This window comes from Melanerpes formicivorus, unplaced genomic scaffold, assembly GCF_026170545.1.
Source record: "Melanerpes formicivorus ecotype bairdi unplaced genomic scaffold, bMelFor1.0.p_v2 SCAF_12, whole genome shotgun sequence".
NCBI lineage: Eukaryota > Metazoa > Chordata > Aves > Piciformes > Picidae > Melanerpes > Melanerpes formicivorus.
The window spans coordinates 79,414-99,533 of NW_027142364.1; the positions used below are offsets into that span (position 1 = coordinate 79,414).

General features: G+C 55.6%; 2 protein-coding genes across 5 annotated transcripts in view; one reads left to right on the forward strand and one right to left on the reverse strand.

The window, feature by feature from the left end:
* VEPH1 (ventricular zone expressed PH domain containing 1) overlaps nt 1-20,120 on the forward strand; it is a 73,067-nt gene that overhangs the window by 5,544 nt on the left and 47,403 nt on the right. For 3 of the 4 annotated variants that reach the window (XM_068144853.1, XM_068144856.1, XM_068144854.1), the window contains exons 3-5: nt 3,037-3,305; nt 6,085-6,300; nt 7,357-7,531. In XM_068144853.1, coding sequence (XP_068000954.1) covers nt 3,168-3,305; nt 6,085-6,300; nt 7,357-7,531 — 529 coding nt within the window. In that variant the 5' untranslated portion in view covers nt 3,037-3,167. Of the gene's footprint in view, nt 1-2,155; nt 2,165-3,036; nt 3,306-6,084; nt 6,301-7,356; nt 7,532-20,120 lie in introns of those variants that run through there. The other variant, XM_068144855.1, reaches the window with a different exon arrangement.
* On the reverse strand, nt 12,004-19,977 carry PTX3 (pentraxin 3). Its single transcript, XM_068144852.1, has 3 exons — nt 19,728-19,977; nt 18,460-18,981; nt 12,004-13,645 (listed from the first exon to the last, which is right to left on the reverse strand). The coding sequence occupies exons 1-3, from the start codon at nt 19,876-19,878 to the stop codon at nt 13,032-13,034; spliced, it is 1,287 nt and encodes a 428-aa protein (XP_068000953.1). The 5' UTR covers nt 19,879-19,977; the 3' UTR covers nt 12,004-13,031.

Here is a 20,120-nt window from a genome sequence, read left to right on the forward strand (position 1 = left end):
CAGAAAATGTCTGTGCATCAGGCAGGGAAGAGAGATCTCTTTGGGAAAGCCTCCTTCTGCGGGGGGGGGGGGGGGGGATCCCTCTGCAGTAGATCCCTGCCCTGCTTCAGCTGAGGAGCCCAGAACTGGAGGCAGTACTCCAGATGTGGTCTCACTAAGGGGGGAGAACCTCCCTTGACCTGCTGGCCACACTCTGCTGCCCCTCGGGGAACTGCTGTCCTCCTTGGCCACAAGGGCACACTGCTGCCCCATGGCTTGTCCTCCAGCACTCCCAGGTGTCCTTCTCCACGGAGCTGCTGTGCAGCTGATCAAAGGCAGGGTTCAAATGGATCTTCTTTCCTAGAGCGCTTTCCTACCTTGTTTTTGTGCTGCTATTTACAGTCGAGGCCCAAGCCAGCCCCAGTCCCTCTTTTGTCCTGGGGGGGGGGGGGAAGTGTTCCAGAGCCAGAGCATTGATTTCTTTGGCCAGAAAACCTCTTCAGCAGCAAGTTTGTTCAAACAAGAGTGAGGCTCCTGAGGGAGGGGTTGGGTTTTCCCCCTCCTTCCCAGGGCAGGGATAGCTTTCCACGAACACAGAGAGTTCTGTTTTCTCTATTCAAAACAACTGCCCTCGAGTGCAGTAGGCTTTGTGTTGGGGCTTTTTTTTTGCCCTAGAAACAGAGCTGCTCATTCAGAGATAAGAACCTCTCTGCCTTTAGGTTCCTGCAGTCACCTGACGGAGCCCTTGGTAACTTTTAGGCTGCTTTAGGCTGCATTCCTCAGATGCCTTCCTCCTGGCACTGCTGCTAACTGCTTCAGGTTCACTGCTTGCCACCCTGTTCCCAGCTTTCTGCTTGCTGGGGCCCTTGGATGCTGCCTGAGAGAGCAGGAGAGCAAAGCCAAGGTTCAGGCTTTGCTTCCAAGAGCAAACCTTGCAGCAGCTGTGAGGATGTCGCTGTGGAATCCTGAACAGGTAAAACCAAATCAGTTTGCCTTGGGTGAGCCTTTTGGGGTGGGACAAGAGGTGATGGCTTGAAGCTAAAAGAGGGAGATTCAGGCTGGAGAGGAGGAGGAGGAAGTGTTTTACCCAAGGGGTGGTGAGAGCTTGGCCCAGGTTGCACAGAGCAGGTAGAAGCTCCAGCACTAGAACCATTGCAGGTCAGGTTGTTTGGGGCTCTGAGCAGCCTGCTCCAGCTGCAGCTGTCCCTGCTGGCTGCAGGGGGGCTGGGCTGGGTGACCTTGGAAGGTTCCTTCCCACACAAACCAGTCTGGGATCTTCAACTTGATTGTGGCATTGGAATAAGCTGCCCAGGGAGGTGGTGGAGTCCCCAGCCCTGGAGGTGTACAAGAACACTGTGGCCATGGCACTTGGGGCCATGGTGGTGCTGGGTTAAGGTTGGCCTGGATGATCTCAGAGGGCTTTTCCAAGCCAACCAATGCTCTGGCTGCATGGTTTGGCCTTGGTCTGGCTCCATGGTTTGGCCTTGGTCTGGCAAGTTGAGTGCTGTGCCTCCATGAGAGTCACTTCTATGATCCTATCCTCTGTGCACCAACCCCCACTTGGCACTCAGCAGCTTGTCACAGAACCTGGGGGGAAGTTTTGCTTTCCAAGCCTGTGCTGAAAGGTGAGAGAGGCACAAACAGAGAATTCCCCAAGGCAGCAGGAGAGGAGGGAAGTCTTGTGCTGGACACAGCCTCCAAGGCACCACAGGGCAGCAGCTTTATTGCCTCTTCTCTTCTGGGACCTCATAACAGGAGAGAAGGTCACAACAGTGATGCAAGAGCTGACTGAAAGGGTTGGGGTTGCTCAGCCTGGGGAAGAGAAGGCTCCAGGGAGACCTTCTGGTGGCCTTTCAGTGCTTCAAGAGCTGAGCAGAAAGCTGGGGACAGGCTTGTGAGCAGGATCTGTTGAGACAGGGCAAGGGGGAATGGTTTGAACTGGAAGAGAGATTAACACTGGAGAGAAGGAAGAGATTTCTGACTCTGGGAGTGGTGAGACCCTGGCCCAGGCTTTCCAGAGATGTGGCTGGAACCATTCCAGGTCAGGCTGTCTGGGGCTGTGAGCAATCAATGATCTTCTCCACCTTGCTGATAGTTGTGCTTCTGGAGCCAAGTCATAACCAGAAGACAAAGGAAGAGGCTTCACCAACCTCTGCAGCTCCACTCTGCTGCTGACCACAGCAAGGTGATTTGCAGTCCTGGTCAGTGAGGTCAGACACCTTCCTGCTCAGCTGATGTGCACTGCAGTGAGGGAAGACTTGGGTTGGTCTTTGAGAAGCTGTGTATCACTTAACTCATTTGAAGCTGTTCAGCACTGGAAGGCAAAAGGTCCTTCAAGGTGCTGCTCATGGTCTGTGCTCAAGGCCACCCCTGGACCAGGAGATCCTGTGTGCTGCTTGCACCAACTAAAATCTCTGTTAATTTGGGGTGCAGCAGGAAGAGAGTGGTCAGCAGGTCGAGGGAGGTTCTCCTCCCCCTCTGCTCTGCCTTGCTGAGGCTACAGCTGGAGCACTGTGTCCAGCTCTGGGCTCCCCAGTTCCAGAAGGACAGGGACTTGCTGGAGAGGGCACAGCAAAGGGTCCCAGAGATGCTGAGAGCACTGAAACCTCTCTGTGAGGAGGAAAGGCTGAAGAGAGTTGGGACTGGGGAGTGTGGAGCAGAGCAGCCTGAGGGGGATCTCATCAATGCTGATCAATGCTTCAAGGGTGGGTGGCAGGAGGGTGGCACCAGGTTTTGATCAGTGGTGCCCAGGGACAGGCCAAGGGGCAGTGGGCACCAACTGAGCATCAGAAGTTCATCTGAGTATGAGGAGGAACTGTTTTTAATTTAAGGCTGCTGGAGCCCTGGAGCAGGCTGCTCAGAGGGGTGGTGGAGTCTCCACCTCTGGAGAGGTTCCAAACCCACCTGGATGTGTTCCTGTGTGACCTTCTCTAGGTGACCCTGCTCTGGCAGGGGGGTTGGACTGGATGATCTCCAGAGGTCCCTTCCACCCCCTACCCTCCTGTGGTTCTGTGACATTTCCTAACTTCCCCTTTCCTCCCTTCCTTCTCCTTTTAGGTTGGGGCCAAGGAAGCCTTGAAACGTGTCCCAGGTTTCTTCTTCATCTTGAACTGATCAGCAGCCCTCAGGATCACTTCCCTTCTGGCCTCACCCGAGCCATCCATGCCCATGGTGAGGTGGAGGCAGCCATGCATCACCTCTTTGGGCTGGTTTTGGCTCAGAAGGACCTCTCTCGAGCAGGAGATCTCTTCTCCTTGGAGGATGCTGAAATTGAAGGAAGCCTCTCAGAAGCTCTGGAGCAGATAAGGATAATCAGTTCAGCTGCAGTAAGTGAAACACTGTCCTGGGGCAGTTTGGGTGAGGATAGATGGATGACCCAGGCGTGGAAGATGAGGACAAGTGCGATGTTAAGCTCTTAACAGCACTGAAATATGCTGAGCCAAGGGGAAGAAGTGAAACTGTGGCAGCCAAACCCAGCTGGGTTTCCTCTGAAGGTATTTCAAGCTCATCTTCACCAGTTTATGTTAAACAGTTATTGAGAATAACAGAATCATTAAGGCTGGAAAAGACCTCCAAGATCAAACCCAAGCCCTACCCCAGCACTGCCAGCTCAGCACCAACCCATGGCCCTCAGCACCACATCTCCACAGCTTTGAAACCTCCCCCCCCAGGGATGGAGACTCCACCACTGCCCTGGGCAGCCTGGAAAGCCCTCTGGGGCAGAAATTGTTTCTCATGTCCAACCTAAACCCCTCCTCTGAGGCAACTGAGGACATTTCCTCTTGCCCTATCATTTGTTTCTTGGTAGAAGAGACTAAGCCCCACTTGGCTCCAGCCTCCTTCCAGGGAGCTGCAGAGAGCAAGGAGGTCTCCCTCAGCCTTCTCCAGACTGAACACCCCCAGCTCCCTCAGCTCCCCCTCCCCAGCCCTGTTCTCCAGACCCTTCCCCAGCTTTGTTGCTCTTCTCTGAACCTGCTCCAGCTTCTCAATATCCTTCTTAGGGTGCAGAGCCTGAAGCTGAACCCAGGATTTAAGTTGTGCCCTCAGCAGTACTGAGTCCAGGGGGAAAATTCCTGCCCTGCTCCTGCAGCTCACACCACAGCTACTCCAGGTCAGGCTGCTGGTGGCCCCCTTGGCCACCTGGGCACCCCCTGGTTCATCTTCAGTTGACTGTTGACCATCCCCCCCCTGCTCAACAGGATCCAGCAGTGAGCACTTGCAGCCCAGAGAGCCAAGCAGAGCCTGGGCTGCAGCAAGAGAAGTGTGGCCAGCAGGGCCAGGGAGGGGATTCTGCCCCTCTGCTCCACTCTGCTGAGACCACAGCTGGAGCTCTGGGGCCAGTTCTGGAGCCTCTGTGCCAGGAAGGATCTGGAGGTGCTGGAAGGTGTCCAGAGAAGGGCCACGAGGAGGAGCAGAGGGCTGGAGCTGCTCTGCTGTGAGGACAGACTGAGGGAGTTGGGGTTGTGCAGGCTGGAGAGGAGAAGGCTCCCAGGAGACCTCCTTGTGGCCTTCCAGGATCTGCAGGGGGCTGCAAGAAAGCTGGGGAGGGACTTTTGAGGGTGTGAGGGAGGGATAGGACTGGGGGGGATGGAGCACAACTAGAAGAGGGGAGATGGAGATTGGCTGTCAGGAAGAAGTTGTTCCCCATGAGGGTTGTGAGAGCCTGGCACAGGTTGCCCAGGGAGGTGGTGGAAGCCTCCTGCCTGGAGGTGTTTGCAGCCAGGCTGGCTGTGGCTGTGAGCAACCTGCTGTGGTGTGAGGTGTCCCTGCCCATGGCAGGGGGTTGGGACTGGCTGAGCCTTGAGGTCCCTTCTAACCCTGACAGCTCTGTGGTTCTATCAGGAATTTGACACAGATTGCTCCTAGTAAGGGGTAGGAGAGTGGGAGAGAAGTCTTTAATTCGCTGTAAAACGATTGTGCAAGCACAGGAGGCTGCAGGAAGCAGCTGAAGCCATCTCCTGCTGGCTGGTGCTCAGCAGCAGTTCCCAGCAGAGGGCTCTGGAGATCAGAGACCTGCTGCAGCGCTTCCCAGTCCTGCCTTCAGGCTGGATTTGGCTCCTGGGGTTGCCCGAATCGGAGCGAGTTTCAGAGCAGTGTGGGCAGGGTCGCTCTGCCCCGTGTCCTCAGGCAGCCAGGGACCTTGGCTCTCACCAGGCTTTTGTTCCTCTGCTATCCCAGCCAGCATCTCCCAACTCAGTCACAGAATGGGTTGAGTTGGAAAGGACCTTCAAGATCATCCAGTTCCAAACCTCCTGCCATGGGCAGGGACACCTCCCACCAGCCCAGGTTGCTCAAGACCTCTTCCTGCCTGGTCTTGAACATCCCCAGGGAGGGAGACATCCACAACCTCCCTGGGCAACCTTGCCCAGGGCAACCTTGCCCAGGGAGGTTGTGGATGTCTCCCTCCCTGGAGGTATTCAAGACCAGGCTGGACAGGAGAAACTTCATCAGGGTCTTCCAGGGAGGGGGCATCCCTGTGCAGCCACTTCCAGTGTGATCAGTCTTGGATCCCTCACTCCAAGAAGGACACTGAGCAGGTCCAGAGAAGGGCAACCAAGCTGGGGAAGGGTCTGGAGAACCGGGCTGGGGAGAGGGAGCTGGGGGTGTTCAGCCTGGTGAAGAGGAGGCTGAGGGAGACCTCATTGCTCTCTGCAGCTCCCTGAGAGGAGGCTGCAGCAGGTGGGGGTTGGGCTCTGCTCCCCAGAAACAAGCAATGGGATAAGAGACAACGGCCTCAGGTTGCCCCACGGGAGGTTTAGGTTGCCCACAAGGAACAATTTCTTTCCCCAAAGGGTTTTCAAAGCCTGGCCCAGGCTGCCCAGGGCAGTGGTGGAGTCCCCATCCCTGGAGGGGTTTCAGAGCCCTGGAGATGTGGTGCTGAGGGCCATGGTTCAGTGGTGAGCTGGCAGGGCTGGGGTAAGGGCTGGACCAACAGCCCAGCTCTCTTCCACCTGTGAAAGGTACTTAAGTCACATTGGTTGTGAAGGTGGAAGTGAGGCAATGCCCCCTCGGCAGCTTTAAGGACTCGATGTCTTCAGGTCAGCTTTGTTGGGGTCCTTGGGAAGGAGAAGCACTCCCTGGGAGATGCCTTTCCCTTTGCCCCAGGACTACCAGAGCAATGACAACGACCAGGCTGTGGTGGAGATCTGCATCACTCGAATCACCACAGCCATCAGGGAGACTGCCTCCATTGAGAAGCACGGGAAGGCCCTGGTGGCTCTCTGGGAGTCCTGCCTGGAGCACAACCTGAAGCCATCTGGGAAAGATGAGGACACACCACACGCCAAGATTGCTTCTGACATCACAAGCTGCATCCTGCAGGTAAGCCCTGGGCTGCTGGCTGCAGCACATCCACTCCATAGCTGCTTGCTTTGGGCTCTTGTTTGCTTTTCCCTGGTAAAAATCCAAGCAGTGGTGGCACAGGTAGGTCTCTGTCCCATCAAGGGTCCTGCTCAGCCCCCCCCCTTGGGTCTCTTGTTCCATAAAGGCTTTGACATTCTTCATCTAATTTGGCTGAAAGTGATTAAAGTCTTGTTGAGGGTCAGGGCTAGGCTGGGCACCAGAGCAGTGCCAAAGGCTCTCCAGGAAGCCCTCTGCCTTCCCAAAGGGAAGAAGGGAGAGAGGCTGATGGGCTGGGAAAGAAACTAAGCCAGCTGGGATGGGAAGAAGAACAATGCCATAGGATAGAGACACAGAGACACAAACCAACATGGAACCCAAGCCCTGAGGGCAAGGATGGCACCACTGGCACCACTGATGCTGGGGGCAGGCACTGGGCAAGTCCCAGACTGCACTCAGCAGCAGAGGGGAACCACATTCAGGAGCTGGGTTCAGGCACAGAGGGATGGGGATGGAAGGCAGAAGGGACAGAGTCCTGCTGGGACAGCAGCCAGGGAAGAAGAGGCTGGACCCTGGGGATCCCTCAGCTTGCTCCTGAAGATGCCCTCCATGGGCTGCAGTCCCTTGGTGAGCACTTGAGGCTCCCCTGTGCTGTCTGCTCCTCCCCACAGCTGCCACCTCTGCCTTCCTGCCCCCCAAGGTGGGGCACAAGCTGTGGCAGCCAGGGAAGAAGCAGCTGGACCCTGGGGGTCCCTCAGCTTGCTCCTGAAGATGCCAAATCCTGCAGCTGAGCACTCCCTGGGGCAGCAGCTCTCCTTTGCTTTGCTCTTCCTCTTTCAGTGGTGCTTCCAAAGCACAGCCTTGCCTGACAGGTTTGTGGGTGGGTTTCCCCTCCCTGTGTCTTGTGTTGCCTTTCAGTCCCAGACTTCAGTTTAACCTTTGGGTTTCTTTCTTTCTTCTGGTTTGGTTTTTCTTTTGCAGTTGCTACTTTTTAGCTCCTTGTTTATGGCCTTTTTGTTTGTTTGTTTGTCTCTACAGAATTACAATCGAGCCCCAGTGATGGCTTTGGCTGTCCCAGTGGCAGTGAAGTTTCTGCAGAGGGGCAACAAGGAGCTGTGCAGGAACATGTCGAGTTACCTCTCCTTGGCTGCCATTGCCAAGGCAGAGCTGCTGGCTGATCACACAGACATCATTCTCAAGAGTGTCCTCCAAGGTAGGCAGGTGCTGGGAGCCTGGGGTTCCCCCTGCACCGCTCAGGAGGCAGCTGGTGGGCAGAGCTCTGTCTGCTGAGGTGGTTGTGCCCATGGAGGAGGTTTATACCCACACTGGGGACTGAAGTGCTGTGACAAATGCAGGAGGAGAAGCAATTTGCTTGCAAGGCTGACTCTGTGCCCTATGGAGATCCATGCTAGATTGTGAAATGCTTTGATCTAAGTCATCAGCATTCTGTGTTTGGGTTGGAAGGAGCTTGTGGAAGTGCCTCTGCTCCTCCTTGCTCCCCCCCTGGGGCTGCTCAGGGTTGTAGCTGCACCCCTGGCTTGCTTTCTATTCACACCCACCCAGCAGGGAGATTTCTGTGGGGTTTGGGAGCTGCAGGAACTTAGACTTGTGGAGGGGAGGGAGGAATAAATCAATGGTTGTTACAGACATGGCAGAGTGCAGAAGGCAGCTGGTGGGCAGAGCTCTATCTGAGGAGGTTGTTTTGCCCATGGAGGAGGTTTGTACCCACACTGCTGGTCTGCACTGCCATGACCCAAGCTGCTGCAGCTGCTTTTTGGGGGCCATCGAATTGCTTTGGTCAGAAATGATCTCCAGGATCATGGAGTCCAAGCCTCAGCCCAGCACTGCCAGCTCACCACTAAACCATTCCCCTCAGCACCACCTCCACACAGCTTTGAAACCCCTCCAGGGATGGAGGCTCCTCCAGGGATGGAGGCTCCACCACTGCCCTGGGCAGCCTGGGCCAGGCCTTGACAGCCCTTTAGGGGCAGAAATTCTTCCTCATGTCCAACCTAAACCTCCCCTGGGGCAACTTGAGGCTGTTTTCTCTTCTCCCATTGCTTGTTCCTTGGGAGCAGAGACCACTCCTGCCTCCTTCCATGTCCTCCTGTTGCAGTGGGCAGGAAAGCAGCCATGAAGCTTGAGCTGTGAGCTCATCCTGCTGTGGCCACCTCGCTTGCTGACCAACACAAACCTTGTTTGGAAGGGGAAAGAAAAAGAACCCCAGCAGCAGCAGCACCACTGTGCTGCTAATGTTTTCCATGCTGTAGGAAATGTCCTGTCCTGACAGGCAGTGAGTGTGGCCTGGGCAGCCTGGGCCAGGTTTTAACCTCTCTTTCAGGGAAGGAATTGTTCCTGATGTCCAACCTAAACCTCTCTTGGTGCACCTTGAGGCCATTTCCTCTCATCCTGTTGCTTGTTCCCTTGGGAGAAGAGGCCAAGCCCCACCTGGCTCCATGTGTGTGTGAGCTGTGTGATCATGCTGAGCAGGGTCCAAGCCTGCTAACAGCTTACAAGGCCACAGGGATGATTCTTTCAAGGCTTGTGACATGTGGGTTTCTGTGCTCAGCCTTTTCATTGCCACTTGGAACTCGTTGCTGTGAGTAGAAGCTGATTCAAACAGCCCTGATGGTGCAGTCAGAGGAGTGGGACTGGAGGTGCTGTGTCCAGGTGTAGAGCCCCTAACACAGGAAGGATAAGGACCTGATGGAGCAGGTCCAGAGGAGGTCATGAAAATGAACAGGAGGTTGGAGCACCTCTGCTATGTGGACAGGCTGAGGGTACTGGGGGTGTTCAGCCTGGAGAAGAGAAGGCTCTGGGGAGACCTTAGAGCAGCTTCCAGGGGCAACAAGAAGACTGTTTGCAAAGGCCTGCAGGGACAGGACCGGGGCAGTGGCTTGAAACTAGGGCAGAGCAGATTGAGATTGGATGTGAGGAGCAAGTTCTGCACCAGGAGGCTGCTGGAACAACTGCAGCAGGTTGTCCAGGGAGATGTTTGAGGCTCCATGCCTGGAGATATTCAAGGTGAGGCTCAGTGGAGGATGTTCCTGCTGAGGGCAGGGGGTTGGACTGGGTGAGCTTTGGAGGTCCCTTCCAGTCCAGACCATTCTATGCACTCCCACCCCTGAAGCTTCCATCGTGACTTTGCCTGCTCAGCTTTGTGCACTGATGACATTCCACCAGCAGATGCTGCTGTGGACATCAGCTTTGGATGCTATTCCAGCCTGGAAGGGGCACTGGGAGCAGGCTGAGCGCTTGCTTTGGAGCGCGCTGAGCCTGGTTTGTGTTCTGGGCAGGCAGGAGGTTGGCCTGCAGCAGGCTGAGAGCACAGCTGAAAGGCTGAGTGTTTGCTGAAGGGAGAAAGGAAGAGGATAAGCTGCCCAGGATGAATTTATGGGGCGGTGCTGGGGACAAAGGGCCTTGTTCTGGGGCTGCACAGACAGGGCTCAGCCTGATGGCACCAGAGAGGCTGATAGCAGACCTTGGCCCCCTGCCTGCCAGTCTCTGAGAGCTAACTGCATTGGGGTTTTTTGGTGACCAGGGACATCTGTTTGGCTGTTGAATCAATTTCTTATCTTATTAGCTAAGAGTATCTAACCACTCTGTTCCACTTAGGGTGAGCTCACCACCTAAACATGCAGATGTCCAAACCCTGCCCATGATGCTGATGAGCCCTGTCCTGGCACCTTCCATCAGTGCAGCCCTGGCACTTTTATCCTCATTCCCAGGGGACAGCAGCACAGCTGCCCTGCACTCTGAGAGTCCCACAGCTGCCCTGCCTCCCAGAGGAGCTCAGGCAAAGGATGCAGATGAAGCACCCTGCAGAGGCTTGTGAGAGAGCAGGGCTGGGCTCAGCAACCCACTGCAGGCATGCACAGCTTGTGCTTGCTGCTTCATTTCTGTGTCTGCAGTGCAAGGATCAGAATCATTGAGTTGTTTGGGTTGGAAAAAGCTCTGGGGGAGGCTCCCTGGAGCCCCAGCCCCCGAGAACCTTGAGCCCAGCTTTCAAGAGCCTGGATCCCAGCTCTTTAGAGCAGGGTCACCTGGGCTTTACTGTATTTGGAGCCCAAACCCATCCACACAGACTCTTGGCTTGTTTTTTTCCCAGACAGGCAAAGTAAGTGTGGACAAACCCCCAGAGTTCAGCTAGGAAGGAAATACAGGAGGTGACTTGTGCTGGGCAGCAGGGGTCTAGCCTGTGGGAGTGAAGCTTTGCCAGTCCACAGAGGTGACAGGGGAAGAGCAAAGCAGTTGGGAAGAGCTGAGTCAGGGGGAAGGAGAGGATTGGGTTTGCTTGTTGGTCACCTGCCAAACCAGCACAGAGATAGGAGCAGGCTGCTTCCAAGACAAAGCATTTCAGGTATGAGGCACAGTAAAGAAAGAAAAGCAGCCAGGAAGGACTTTCCTATCATCTGTCTGAGGATTTATTATCACCTTCTTCCTTTCTCCCCCCCTCCTGCTGCATTTCAGGGACATTTGTTTTCATTTAATTGAGGGCACAGTGTGGAAAGAGGATTTGAAAGTGGTTTTGCCCTTGCACAATGTTGGGACCCCGAGTGGTGTTTGTCACCCTGAGGGGGCTGTGCTCTGGCTGACAGCAGATGAATGGAAGCTAATCTTGCCTTGGTGGGGAGTCAGGGTTGGTCAGCAAGGGATTCCTGTCGTGCTTCCTGCTGAGCATTGAGAAATTATAGAAGCAGAGGCTTTCCAGAGCCATCTGGATGTGCTCCTGTGTGACCTGCCCCAGGTGACCCTGCTTTGGCAGCTGGGGTTGGACTTGATGACCTCTGGAGGTCCCTTCCAACCCTGCCCTAGAATCATAGGATTGCTTTGGTTGGGAAAGACCTCCTAGGTCATCCAGCCCAACCCTCAACCCAACACCACCATGGCCCCAAGAACCATGGCCACAGGCTTCTTGAGCACCTCCAGGGATAGGAACTTCACCTCCCTGAAGCATCTCTTGTGCCAGCAGCTCTGTCCAAATGGGAGAGCTCCCAGAGGGGTAGATCCTTGCAGGTGGCAGTGCTCACAGGAGGGATTACCATGGAGAATAAATCTGATGGAGAGAGGCTGAAGGAGCTGGGGATGGTTAGTGTGAAAGAGAGGAGGCTGAGGGGAGACCTCCTGGCTGTCTACAGCTCCCTGCAAGGAGGTTGTGGAGAGGCTGCTGCTGGTCTCTGCTCACAGGTCATTAGTGACAGAGCAAGAGGGGATGGCCTCAAGCTGCCCCTGGGGAGGCTCAGACTGGACAGTAGGAAACCTTTTTCCCCATGCAGAGTGGTCAGGGCTTGGAATGTGCTGCCCAGGGAGGTGGTGGAGTCCCCAGGGCCGGCTGTGTTTGGAGGTGGTTTGGCTGTGGTGCTTGGGGCTGTGGTTTAGGGGTGAGCCTTGCAGAGCAGGACTCTGGGTTGGACTTGGTGACCCTGAGGGTCTGTTCCAGCCTGAATGTTTCTGAGGTGTTGTGCCAACCATTGGACTCGATGATCTCAGAGGCCTTCTCCAACCACATCCATCCTCTGGCCCTCTGGTTGGTCTCTAAAGCTGCCTCTGGATGTCAGTCCCCTGAGGGTCCTGCTGGTTGTTGCCCTTTTTCTATCAGCAGCCCGAACCGCACGACCCAAGCTGTGGGCTGCCCGCTTCCCCCCTGAGGTTTGGCCCAGGAGCAGCATGGGGAAGGCTCTGGTTTGGTCAGGGATCTTTATTTACAAAAATAATCTCCAATAAAAACTCTCCCAGAGTCAATGTACAATATGATACAGCTGTGCCTTTCCCCGGGTGGGACAGCAGGGGAGGGTGGGGGCTAGCACTGGTACATGGCAGGGCAAGAAAGCTTTCCACCAGAGCCTGGGTTGGGTACAGCCTACAAATGACTACCAAGGATTACTTAGACAACACCTTCCTGGGCTCCTCTGCTTCCTCTGCACACTTCACATCAGCACTGTGGGCACCAAGGTCTGGGAGGAGCCTGGAAGATGCACAACCTCTTCTGCAGAACTTGGGCAGGGGATACCCAGGCCAAGAAACACAGAGAACTGCCCAGGGGAGGCCACAAAGGTGATCTGAGGGCTGGAGCAAATCTCCTGTGAAGGTAGGCTGAGAGAGTTGTTCAGCCTGGAGGTGGAGAAGGAAGGACCTTTGACCAAGGCATGGAGTGACAGGATGAGGCTGATGGCTTCGACTTGAAGGAGGTGGATTTAAGACTGGACATTAGGAAGAGATTCTTCCCCAGGAGGGTGCTGAGGCACTGGGACAGGTTGCCCAGAGAAGCTGTGGAGGAGGCTCTAAGGCTGGGAGTGTTGCAAGCCAGGCTGGATGGGGCTGTGGGTTGGTCTAGCAGGAAGGAGTCCCTGCCTGTGGCAAGGTGGCTGGAACAAGACTGATCTTCAAGCTCCCTTGCAGTGGGGATGCCAGGAGCAGCCTTCAGCGCTGAGCCATCCACAGTGGCACTCACTGCTGTGCATCAGAGCCCCCTGAAGTAGAGGCAGCAGTGGTGTGGCCCCAGGAGCAGCTTCCCCAGTGCCTTGATGTGGTTTTATTTTCAGTGCTTTGCCAGATCATCAGGCAGAGGTCCAAGCCCATCTCCACTGCTCCCCAGTGCTAATCTTCCTTGGGAATGTGAGGGACATGAGCTCCTTGGCTTTGTTTCCTTCTACAAACCTGCTCTCAGCTCTTCACCAAACACCTTCTCTGCTCCAGAAGCTGCCCTTAAGAATTTAAGAGATATACTGAGCTCCTCCATGCAGCAGAACCTCGGTGACTCCCCAGCCAACGACGTTGCCCCTGGTACTGCAGGTGTCCTCCCTGCTCTGTGCTGCTATCTCCTTGGCACTCAGCACTCTGTCCCACAGGTTGAAGGCAGTCAGCTTGCCAGAGAAGGCCAAAGCTTCATCAAAACCACCTCCCACGCAGCAGCCATTCTTTTCTTGACCCAGCTGCAAGATCCCTCCCTCCGGAATGGTGTGACCAGCAGCAAGGTCCAAGGCGGTGGCCAGGAGCTCTCCCTTCACCCACAGGGCTGCAGAGCCATTCTCTGAGCTCCAGGAGCCACAGAGGTGGAGCCACTGCCCAGGGACAACGACACCTCCAACAGTCAGCTTGTGCTGGCTCCCACCCACCACCAGCACGGCCGAGTCCCTGCTGAGGTAGAGCTGCATCTCGTAGGGGTTGAACTTGGTGCCGTAGGAGAAGACAACGGTCTTGTCCAGGGCTTCAGTCACCTTGATCCAGATGCAGGCAGTGAAGGAGGGAAAGGTCACCCCAGAGGCTGGGTGAACGCTCCCAAAGATCTTCCTGGAGCGCATGGGGAAGAGAATTGCTGTCTCACACCCTGGAAGAGGCAGGCAAAGGGTCAGGAACAGCAGCGTTAGCCACAGGAGACTCCAGGGCTGGGAGCCAAGAAGACCTCCTGGTGGCCTCTCAGGGCTTACAGAGGCTGAGCAGAAAGCTGGGGACAGGCCTTTGAGCAGGGCAAGGACAAGGGGTGATGGGTTGAAACTAAAAGAGGGAGGTCTAGACCAGATACAAGGTGGTGGTGGTGGTTTGATGGACTTGGTCTTAGAGGTCTTTTCCAACCTGAATGACTCTAAGAGCCTAACTCCAGAGAAAAGGAGAAAGCCTGTCACATTGAGGGTGCTGAGACCCTGGCCCAGGTTGCCCAGAGAGGTGGGAGATGTCCCATCCCTGGAACCATTCCAGGTCAGGTTGGTTGAGGCTCTGAGCAGCCTGCTCCAGCTGGGGATGTCCCTGCTGAAGAGAGAGCCTTGAGAGGCCCCTTCCCCGCCCAACCCATTCCAGGACTCTGTTGGTTCATGCAGAGTTAGGACTCCTGACTGATGCTCACTGCTGGGCTTGCCAAAGGCAGCTGAGAGCTCATCCATGATGCAGGACACTGCAAAGAGCTGCCAGGTCTGATGGGTGACTTGGCCAACCCCTGTGGCACTAGGTCTAGGGGCTCAGCAGGCTGCAGCAGCAGGGCTTGACTCTTCCCTCCCTGCACAGGGAGTGTGCTGTGCAGTCCTGAGTCACATGAAGGGGTGTTGGGGTTTGACACAATCACAGAATGAAGCAGTTGGAACAGACCTTTAGAGGTCACTGAGTCCAAGCCCCCTGCCAGAGCAGGGTCACCTAGGAGAGGTCACACAGGGGCACATCCAGGTGGATCTTGAAAGTCTCCAGGGAAGGAGACTCCACCACCTCTCTGCTGCCTGCCTGGTGCTTGCCTGCCTCGGGAACCTGAGCTTCCCCAGGGCTCTGCAGGACAGATGCCTCCTGCTCTGATGTGTCTCCTGGGAGAGCTTCTCCTTGCTGGGCCCCTGGGGGAAGCTACCACTTGGCACTGGCTCTTTTTGTCAGGCAGACCTCTCTCTGTGCCAGTTAGGTCTGGTTTCAGCCTCTGTGTTCTTGCTCAGTATGGATCGATGAAAGAAGCAACAGTGATCAACCAAAGGGCAAGTTTAGCTACCTGGGGGATCCTGGGGTGTTTAGGGACAGCAGTGTGAGTCTGGGCTGCTGTGGGGATGTCCCATGAGGAATGGCCTTGGGTGAACCCATGGATAACCAGGCAGCAGAAGGGAACAGGGTGACAGAACCAGGACAGGCTGCCCAGAGAGGTTGTGGAGACTCCTCTGGAGAGTTCCAACCCCCCCTGGGCACTGTGCTGCTGGGCAAGCTGCTGAGGGTGCCCTGCTGGAGCAGGGGGTGGGACTGGGAGAGCTCCAGAGGTCCAACCTCTAGCTGCAACTTCTTTTTCTAGCCCAGGTCAGTAACTGTGTTGTGTGCTGGTTAAGCATAGAAAACACAGAATGGGTTGGAAAAGACTTCTAAAGGTCATCTGGTCCACCCCTGCACTCAGCAGGGACCTCTGCACCTGGAGCAGGCTGCTCAGGGAAGCCTGACCTGCAGTGGTGCCAGGAATGGGATGGGGCAGCTCTGACCTCTCTGGGCACCCTGGGCCAGTGCCTCACCACCCTCAGGTTAAAAAACTTTTCTCCAGCCTGAATCTCCCTCTTAATTCAAACCATTCCCTCCTGGCCCTGAGGCAATTGGTTACTCTAAACCCAGCTCATTTCTCACCTCAAATTACTCAGGATGCTAACAGCAGAAACTAAATGAGCTCCAAACCACAAGCAGAGGCTTGAGACTCGTGGAGTGAGAACTGCCCTGGTCCCCACCAAGCTCAAGCCACTTTTCTTTCCTAGCTGCATGGAAGTTCCTTATTCCAGGGGATGTGGGGGCCACCAGCAGCCCCCCCCCCCCCAAGAGTTGGTTTTGTTTCCTGTTGAAACAAGCTGGAGGATCTGAAGGGTCTCAAAACCTTGTGTGGAAACTTCTGCCCCAGTGAACGAAGGACTCTGTGTCCTCCAGGGTGGAGCTGCTTCCTCTCAGCTCCCAGCAGCCCTTAGCCTTTCTTCCTTGGCCCTTTGCAGGAGGGGCAGGGAGCAACTCTTTGGGGATGCTCCCTTCAAAAGCTACTTGAGGAATGTTTTGGTGAAGGGAAACAGAAACCAACCAAACAAAAGCTTTTCATTAGGGAGCTTTCAGGCTTTGCTGTCACAACCTCAACACAATTCAAAGCAGCCTCCCCCTCCCCAGAGGACAAAAAGCGTGATTGGAAAATCCCCTGGGGGGGGCACCAGGGCTGGCAGGGGTTCTAGATGTGAGAGACTGGAGTCAGGGGCTGAAAATTCCCTTGGGGGGCTGGGGGGGATTAAATAAATATAGTTTCCAGAGAAAGAGGCTCTGGAAAGGACTTAATGGAGCCTTGATATCGAAAAAAAATGACTATTTTTCTCCAGAGCCCTGTAGGAAGCAGTGGAAACCTGGTGAGGGGCTGGCACAGGCTGCCCAGGGAGGTGGTGGAGTCCTCATCCCTGGAGGGGTTCAGGAAATGCTTGGCCATGGCAGCTGGGGCCAGGGTTTGATGGCCATGGTGGTGCTGGGATGAGGGCTGGCCTGGGGGATGTGCAAGGTCTCTTCCAACCGAAACACCTCTGTGAGCCTCTGGCTCCCTGGAATAAGCTGGAGGAGCCCTGCTGAGGCTGAGACCCTCACTGCTGGCCAAGCTTTTGCTCTCACCCAGAACTGAGTGTGGGGCTGGCTGTGTACCAGGGGAGAGAGAGAAAGAGTTGAGATCATGCCTTGCTGGAAGGCAATCTTCATGTGTTTGGGGGGGATCTGCTGGGAGATCTACTCTGCAGTGGTAGTCCGGAGAGGAAAAGGCTGTGAGGGATCTGATCAATGTCTATCAATAGCTGAGGGCTGGGGGTCAGGAGGCAGGGGCCAGGCTCTGCTCAGCTGCACCCTGGGATAGGACAAGGGGCAATGGATATAAACTCCAGCACAGGAGGTTCCACCTCAACATGAGGAGGAACTTCTGCACTGTGAGGCTCACAGAGCCTGGAGCAGGCTGCCCAGAGAGGTTGTGGAGTCTCCTGCTCTGGAGCCTTTCCAGCCCTGTCTGGATGTGTTCCTGTATGACCTGTGCTGGATTCTATGCTCCTACTCTGGCAGGGGGCTTGGACTGGATGATCTCTGGGGGTCCCTTCCAACCCCTAACATCCAGGCACATTCAGAGGTGACTGAAGTGCTGTGACAAATGCATGAGGAGAAGCAATTTGCTTGCAAGGCTGACTCTGTGCCCTATGGAGATCCATGCTAGATTGTGAAATGCTTTGATCTAAGTCATCAGCATTCTGTGTTTGGGTTGGAAGGAGCTTGTGGAAGTGCCTCTGCTCCTCCTTGCTCCCCCCCTGGGGCTGCTCAGGGTTGTAGCTGCACCCCTGGCTTGCTTTCTATTCACACCCACCCAGCAGGGAGATTTCTGTGGGGTTTGGGAGCTGCAGGAACTTAGACTTGTGGAGGGGAGGGAGGAATAAATCAATGGTTGTCACAGACATGGCAGAGTGCAGAAGGCAGCTGGTGGGCAGAGCTCCATCTGAGGAGGTTGTTTTGCCCATGGAGGAGGTCTGTACCCACACTGCTGGTCTGCACCAGCAGACCCAAGCTGCTGCAGCTGCTTTTTGGGGGTCATCGAATTGCTTTGGTCAGAAATGATCTCCAGGATCATGGAGTCCAAGCCTCAGCCCAGCACTGCCAGGTCACCACTAAACCATTCCCCTCAGCACCACCTCCACACAGCTTTGAAACCCCTCCAGGGATGGAGGCTCCTGGGCAGCCTAGGCCAGGCCTTGACAACCTTTTAGGGGCAGAAATTCTTCCTCATGTCCAACCTAAACCTCCCCTGGGGCAACTTGAGGCTGTTTTCTCTTCTCCCATTGCTTGTTCCTTGGGAGCAGAGACCACTCCTGCTTCCTTCCATGTCCTCCTGTTGCAGTGGGCAGGAAAGCAGCCATGAAGCTTGAGCTGTGAGCTCATCTTGCTGTGCCCACCTCACTTGCTGACCAACACAAACCTTGTTTGGAAGGGGGAAGAAAAAGAACCCCAGCAGCAGCAGCAGCACAGTGCTGCTAATGTTTTCCATGCTGGAGGAAATGCCCTGTCCTGACAGGCAGTGAGTGTGCTCTCCATGCTGCAGGGAGGGCTTGGATCAAGGGCTGCTCAGCTGGAGGTGGTGAGGACACAGCATTTAAAGTGAGGAAGAAGCTGGGGACATGCATGAAGAGAAGAGAACTTTAGTGACTTGTGTGCATGTGTAGGAGTCACCAGCAGGGAAGGCAAGAGGTGAGGGAGCAGAATTTGTTTGTTTAAAGCTCTCTGGCAGATGTTTTGGCCCAGGAGGGCCTGCAGGAGGTGGGATCTTGGCTGGGTTTGCCCTGTGTAAGGACTTGGATTGAACCTTTCTTTGATGCCACCTTTGGAAAGCTGAGTGCTGCCTCTCTGGGAGGAGTTGATGGGTTCCCCCTTCAGCATATTCATAGATTCAAAGAATGGGTTGGGTTGGAAGGGACCTTAAAGATCATCCAGTTCCAAACCCCAAGGCTTCATCCAACCTGGCCTTGAACACTTCCAGGGAGCAGCCATCCACAGCCTCCAGCACGGAGCTGCTGTGCTGCTCTCACCACTGCTTTGGAATCAGATGTAGCAGAAGGAGCTGAAGAGGGGTGGGCAGGAGATGTCTGTCTGGACAGATCCCCCCTCCCCAAGGAGAGCTCTCTGGGTGAAGCACAGCACACCTGGACTTACCTGCTGGCAGGAGGTGCTGAGCTGCCCACTGCTGTGATGCCTTCAGTTCAGCTCTGGTTTGCTGCAGCTCTTTCCACAGAGAGTTCAAAACAAAGTTGTCTCCTCTGGTGGGGCTGAATTTATCCTGCTGCAAGGCTGTCTCCTGAGCTTCCACCTCTGCTCTCCCCAGCCAAGTGCTCTCCAGATGGCCAAGCCTGCTGGACATGTTGTGGCTCAGCAGCAGAATGTGCTCCAGAACCTTTCCTTGCTCAGCCTCCTGCAGCCTCTTGGCTTCTTCAGCTTGGCCACTGCTCCTCACCAGCACCTGCTCCACCTGGGACGAGAGGTGGGAGGTGACTTCCTCCAGCGCGGTGGCAAAGGTGGTGGTGAGCTGGCTCAGCTCTGCCTTCAGCATCTGCAGGTCCACCTTCAGGACCTCCTCCACCGCCTGCAGCATCATGTTCTCCTTCATCTGGGAGTTCTCCAGCATGATGAAGAGCTTGTCCCACTGGGTGTGCTCCCGCTGGCACTCACAGGCAGCAGCTGGAAGAGAAGGCACAGAGCTGGGCACTGCTCTGGGCTTGGATCTTTAAGCAGGAGGACCAAGGCTGGCTCTGAGCAAGGTTTGTGTGCTCCAGCCCCTCACCAGGAGGGAAAAGGAAGGGAGTGTGTGCCACAGGAATGCAAAGCTAAGGCTGAGCCCCAGCCTTCTGCAGGAAAAGTGAGGAACAGAGCCTGCAGCAGACTCTAAAGCCCAGCACCCCTGGGCTGTGCAGCATTTGCTGTCCACAATATCTCCGGGTGCAAGCACACAGAAACGTAACAGCAAAGGCTGGAGAACACCTCTGAGACCAGCAGCTCCCAGCCTTACCCCAATACTGCCACTTCCACCACCAAACCCTGGCCCTCAGCACCACCTCTCCACAGCTTTGAAACCCCTCCAGGCATGGGGACTCCACCACTGCCCTGGGCAGCCTGGGCCAGGCCTGGACAACCCTTCTGGGGGCAGAAATTGCTCCTCCTGGCCAACCTAAAGCTCCTTGGGTGCAACTCGAGGCTTGTCTTGCTGCATGCTGTTTGGAAGAGACCAGCCCCACCTCACTGCAACCTCCTTCCAGGTACTTGCAGGGAGGTTTTTTTTTGCCAAGCTAAACATTCTGCTTCCTCTGAAAGCAAAGCAAACCCACCCCCCCAAATATTTACGTTATTAAAAGTAACAAGTTACAAAGAGCAGACACCAAAGGCTGAAACGCTGCCCTCGGCGCCGCTTTCGTTTCGATCCTACTCACTTTCCTCGGGGCCCTGAGCCGGCCCTTCGATTTCGTTATCCAGATTGACATACAGGAGGTCGTCGTAGTGATCCTCTTCATCCAGCGCAGCCGGAGAAGCCCTGAAAACACAGCAGAGGGCGAGCAGAGCGAAGCCTTCTTGCAGCAGCATTCTCCAGCTGCTTCCTTCGAGGACGCTTGGAGGGCAAGGGCTGAGCCGAGCGGGGCTGAGCCGAGCGGAGCGGAGCGCAGGCTGCGAGCGAGCCCCTAACGAAGCCCTGAATGAATGAGCAGCGCCGCTGCCAGCCCTGTAATAAGAGCTCTGCTGCGTGTTGGTTTTGGCTGGGAAGAGGAGGGGGCGGGCGGCTTGCTCGGCTCCAGCCTCCCAGCTTTGCACCGGGGAGGGAAGGAGGG